The following is a 5,732-nucleotide window of genomic DNA, read 5'->3' on the forward strand; positions in this document are numbered from 1 at the left end:
AAAGAGACTTTGATGCTCCACCTATCTGTGCACTCATTGGTTGATTCTTGTTTGTGCCAAGACCAGGGAATCAACCCACAACCCTGGTGCATCAGGACTATGCTCCAGACACAATGGTCAGGGTCAGTAACAATTTCTTTATCACTCAGGAAGACAAACATATTTCTGCCCCTAGCAAAAAGTTGGTTAGATAAAATTCAAAGTTTATTTTGTGAATCAGGAAAAAAGAAGTCAAGATTTTTAAGTCTATTGAAAATAAACTTGATTTTTATTTTGAGCTAGATCAATATAAACATACTGGAGGCCTAATGCATAGATTCGTGTACCAGTGGGGTCCGGCCTGGCCTGTGCCCCTCTTGCAATCTAGGACCCATCGGGGGATGTCGGGTAGTCAGTTTCAGCCCAATTCCTGGAGGCCCAATCCATAGAGGAGGGAACCCGATCCTGTGCGTTGAGCATCTGTCCCTTGGTGGTCAGTGCATGTCATAGTGACCGGTCGTTCGGTCACCTAGGCTGTTATATATAGAGATAGATGGAAGAAAGGAAGGTAGGAAGAGTAGAAAGATGAGTATATTTCTTAAGACATGTGTGAATTATGTCATTAGTTTTTCCTTATTACCATGTCTATTATAAATATAAACTTATGAATTATATTACATTGATATTTCTTAAACTTGCCTTGCTAACACCAAGGGTGATTATTTAAACATGTAAATTAATAGGTTCCTTTTCTGCTTCTATTGCTTTGAAGATCACCCAAGAATTTGTGATTCTTATGATAGGCAGTAGGGGAAACATTTCTTAAGACATCAAAAACAAAACACAGATTTAAATTGCTTAATTTTCACATATTTTTTTCAGTTTAAATGTTAACAAAGGACTTACTATATGCCAACTTACACATTTGAGGGAAATGTGAATTTATAAGTCAGTACCTACTTTCCAAGTAGACTATTCTAGTTAAGAAGATAAGCTAAGTATCTCAAAAATAATTATATAAGAAAGGTAATATTTTTGATCTTGTATTTATTAAATCATTCACTTAGTGAATAGATATTCACCAATTACAGAATAGGCATTGTGTCAAATTAGGGGGCTACACTGGTGAGCAAAAATAACCACAAGTCCTACCTTTTTGGAACTTCTAGTCTAAAAAGGAGAAAGTCGCCCTAACTGGTTTGGTTCAGTGGATGGAGCATCGGCCTGCGGACTTAAGGGTCCCAGGTTCGATTCTGGTCAAGGGCATATACCTTGATTGCAGGCACATCCCCAGTGGGGAGTGTGCAGGAGGCAGCTGATCGATGTTACTCTCTCATCAATGTTTCTAACTCTCTATCCCTCTCCCTTCCTCTCTGTAAAAAATCAATAAAATACATTTTTAAAAAAATAATAAAAAAATAAAATAAAAAGGAGAAAATCATTACACAAATTTGTAACATAAAATGCAGTACACATTATGAAAGCAATGAATGATTCCATTAGTATGTACTACACAAACAGTGATATAGTCACAGGGGCTGAGAAATTTTTTTCTGAGTAAATAAACTTGAGGTGAGGATAAGAAAACAATAACAAGATGAAGGAAGGAAGGCAACTATTCCAGGTCACAGGAAGTACATGTGCAACATTCCTGGGAAATCATGGTGCACATAAAAGACTATGGTGCTTTAAGAGGACGGGGACAAATAGAGTGGGGGGAGGTTGAAAAGATCAGATTACTCTCTTAAGGTACATCAGACCCTCTTGGAAGGGTTTCTTAAGATACATCATTCATTTTTTAATTTTTTATTGATTAAGTCATTCATTTTTATCTTTATTTTTTTTAAGTGTTCAGTAATGGGATGGCTTGTTAAGATTTGCATTTTGAAAAGATTATGTGGGCTATGGTATGGAAAAATGACTAAGGCAAGGAAGTCTACATTTGAACAGGTGAGTGGGAAGCTTCACGATGTTCCAAAGGGAGAGCACAATAACCTGAACGAGGACAATCGAGATGGAGACTAAAACACACAGACAATGTGTTCAGAAGCCAAAGTAACAGACCTGGATGATTAATTAATCACCATCAGCTGTGGTGGGGGTTGGGGGAGGAGGGCATTTAGGGATGGCAGTGACTGAGACAGGGAGTGGTAGCAGAGGACCAGGTTTGAGGAATAAAGAGGAAGTACATGAGAACAGTTTGAACATGATAAATTTGAGATGCCTTGGAGATATCCCAGTAGAGCTGAGTAGGTGCGTAGAAATTCTGATCCAGAGATCAGAGAAATCGGGAATGAAAATAGATCATTGTGAATCGCCAAGAAGTAGATAGTAATAGAAACTCTGGTGCAAACGAGATTGTCTAAGGATATAAAGAAGTAAAAAAAAAACAACACCTTGTGATACAGTTGGTAAAGAGGAGGAGGTAGCAGAGACTGAAAAAGGAAAGAGAAGTGCGATTCGGAGCAGGGAGTATACAGGGCAAAACAACATGGAAGAATTATTTAAAAATGGAAAAGAGCAATCAATAGTTTTACATATGAAAAAGGTCAGTGAAGATGAGATCTGAAAAATAGCCATTGGATTTACAGACAGGAATGTCACTGATGACATTTTGTCAAAGTGATATGGCTGGAAGTCAGTTAGTCATGGATTAAGGGATGAGAGGTTAATGGCGACAGATTTCTAAAATAAAAAACTTTTTTTTTTTCTTTTAGAAGACTGATTATAAAGATGAGAGGTAAGGCGTGGCAGTGCTCATTTCAAATGCAAATCAACATCTCAAATACAAGATTTCCCAATAAAAACATGATCTTTACTCTGTTACTCATTCTTTTAACTTCCTTTTACATTTCTCTCCTATTAAAATACACCACATGCCTCTCTATTACTGAAGCTAGTAATCTTGCTCTAACATAACCCCTCTACCAAGCTTTCAGTAGTCCCATCCCTCCTTGCAACAGGTTGAATGGTCTCTAATACTGTGAACTCTCCTTCCCCTCTCCCCAAATGAACACATTCTCCAGAAGATCCACCATAGTTCTACCATTTAGTTAACAACTTCAGTAAATAATTGTTTCTTAAACATAGATTGCTCATCTAAAAGGAAAGAATTATGAATTTCCATGAAAGTTGAAAGAAATAATGAATATGAAGTGATCATTACATTTCCTGATCATTATAGATGTCAATGACGATCAGTTAAATTTATGCATGATGTCTCTTATGACACATGAACAACAAGACAAGCACTGGCCAGGTGACTCAGTTTAAATTCTTGGTCAGGGAGCATAGCTAGGTTGCATGTTTGATCCTGCCGGGCATGCACAGCAGGCAACTGATTAGTGTTTCTGTTTCTCTCTCACATCGATGTTTCTCTCTCTCTCTCAAATTAATAAAAGCATATCCTCGGATGCGGATTACAAACAAATAAATTAAATAAATAAATAACAGGCTCCAAATAGAGTGACTTCTGTTAAGCCCTATGTTATTAAACTGAGACAATTAAGGGTTCAGCTTCTTAAACTAGTCCATCAGGAGTCTCCTGATAGACTTCCACCATCCCCTAAAAGAAAGTAACCTTGCAATAATCAACCTGCTTTTTTGCTTACTATAATTTCCTTGTTTTTCCTTCCATCTACCTATAAAAGTCTTTCATTTTGTATTAGTCCTTGGAGGTACATTCTATCTGCTAGGCTGGATGCTGCTAAACTCATGAATCAATGAATAAATCCAATAATATCTTTAAAATTTACTTAGTTGATTTTTTTAACACCAGTTTCTATTCAGTAACTATGTGTAAAAATGAGTAAGAATGATACAAGATTCTGGTGAGAAAATTAACATATAAATAGAATTCAGATTAGCTTGGGGGATATTTAATATATTTTTATATTAAAAAATAAAATAATAAAAATCAATTAATTTTTTAAAAACCTCATCTGAATGTAAACTTCTAATTAGTCCATAAGGTTATAGAATTTTTTTTAAATCCAAAATGTTCAATTTGACTTTTAGTAATGTTTTACTTCAAAGTCAACAGCAAGGTAGGGATTACATGACCTCTAGACTTTGAACCCCTGTAAAAAGTTACCACAAAACAACTGATACTTTCTTAAAACTATCCCCCTACCCTCAGAATCTAACAACATAAAAATTCTTCAAGGGAAGTAGCGCACTAACATTCATCCGGTAGTTGCTATGTCCCAGACACAGTGTTAATTGCTTCCTATATGAGTGAAGCAGCATGTTAGGGATGTAAAGTGATTTGTCCAAGATCCCCCAATGGAAGGGACAGAGCTAGAACCCAGGATATCAAATGCCAGTGCCAGGGTTCTCCCCCTCCCTACCCCTTCTCCTCAGTCCCCACTGGAAGGCATGGGCCATGGTGGGGGCTCCTTTCCCTGATTCACACAATATCAGGGCGCCCTCCAGTCTGGTTATCTGTTTTGAAGGGAGATTGAGAAGTGACTCTGTAGCCAGTAACACAGGTCTTCATGAAAAATTAGTTCTTGTATGCCAACTTACCCCATCTCTCAGACCTTGAGCAAGGAAATGTTTTCAAGTGTCACACAAAAGTTAGACAATCATTTACAAAACCCCTGAGGGATGTCCATCCAGCACTTGACTGCAGATTTTCTGTTAAGAGCCTGGACCCCACTTTGGGGGGAGGTGGGGCGGGGTAGGGGTTGGGATGGGGAGAACAGGTGCTGCAGCCCGCACCACAACCCGACTTACTGGTAAGAAGATTGGTGATTCTTGAAGTGTGTCATCACCAGCCCCAAGAGGGTGAGCACCATCAGCTTCGCCATGGCCTGGGGCAGACTAACAGTGGATGGACTGATGCTGCGACGACAGGACCGACCAGCGAACCTGCCTGCCTGCAACCTAAAGGTGGCGCTGGGGTTGGCTCAGCACTTGCCTGAGGCCGGGAGCTGCGGGCTCCCTGAGACTTTAAAAGGAGGAAACCATGAACAACTGCTCAGACCGGGAAAGGAGAGGAGAACCAGTAGGTCGGAGCTAAAGGAGAGCCAGGCTTTAAAGAGCGCTCACTTTGGGCCAACCAGGACCTAATCCTGGTGGTTCAGGGGGGCTTGGTAACTTGATGCCCCCGACTCAGCCAGAAATGCATAGAAGGAAGGGATGGCACAGAAGGTGACCACTGTGTGTCCCCTTCAAACATCTGGGCATCAAGCATCTCATTCTCTCAACACCATTCCTGACCTTACAGCTCATAAGGGCATTGTTCCGGTGTGCATAACGCACTGTTCTATGGAGAAGTATGAAACAGTGGGGAGAGATAGGAGCGCTGAGGTACCACTTAAGGAATGGGGGGTCATGGAAGGTCTCACTGATAAGGGCACTTCTGAGCAAAGCCAGCTAGGAGTTGCCTCTGCAAACCCATTTCTCCTGTCTAATGAATCAGGTGTTTCCTGCTCCACTTGCCACAGCATACATATAGTCTTGACGTTTTAAAAGATAATATCCAACAAAAAAAGGAAGTAACATATAGAAGCTGGCGATGCAAACCGGCCGTCAACACCGGCCTCTGCCGGATGGCTTTATCAAGGAGGCCCGCGCAATAGCCCAAGAAGTCGAAGTAGGCGAGCCGCCGGTCGTCAGCTTGGGCGGGGGCAGGCTCCGGGCCTCATCTGCAGGAACTCTAAGGGCCTTTGGCCCGGCCATCCGGTCCCTTTCTCTGGGCCCCTTTTCTTCTTTCCTTCTTAAAGATTTTGGTCCCAGTTACACCTTCT

The 5,732-nt window shown here is 40.5% G+C and overlaps 1 protein-coding gene across 1 annotated transcript in view; it reads right to left on the minus strand.

Moving 5' to 3' along the window:
* Positions 1-4,862, minus strand: part of PON1 (paraoxonase 1) — a 44,231-nt gene extending 39,369 nt beyond the window's left edge. The window contains exon 1 of the mRNA XM_006779229.1: positions 4,717-4,862. Coding sequence (XP_006779292.1) covers positions 4,717-4,790 — 74 coding nt within the window. The 5' untranslated portion in view covers positions 4,791-4,862. The remainder of the gene's footprint in view (positions 1-4,716) is intronic.
* Between the last annotated feature and the right edge of the window lie 870 nt (positions 4,863-5,732).

This window comes from Myotis davidii, unplaced genomic scaffold (genome assembly GCF_000327345.1).
Source record: "Myotis davidii unplaced genomic scaffold, ASM32734v1 scaffold187, whole genome shotgun sequence".
NCBI lineage: Eukaryota > Metazoa > Chordata > Mammalia > Chiroptera > Vespertilionidae > Myotis > Myotis davidii.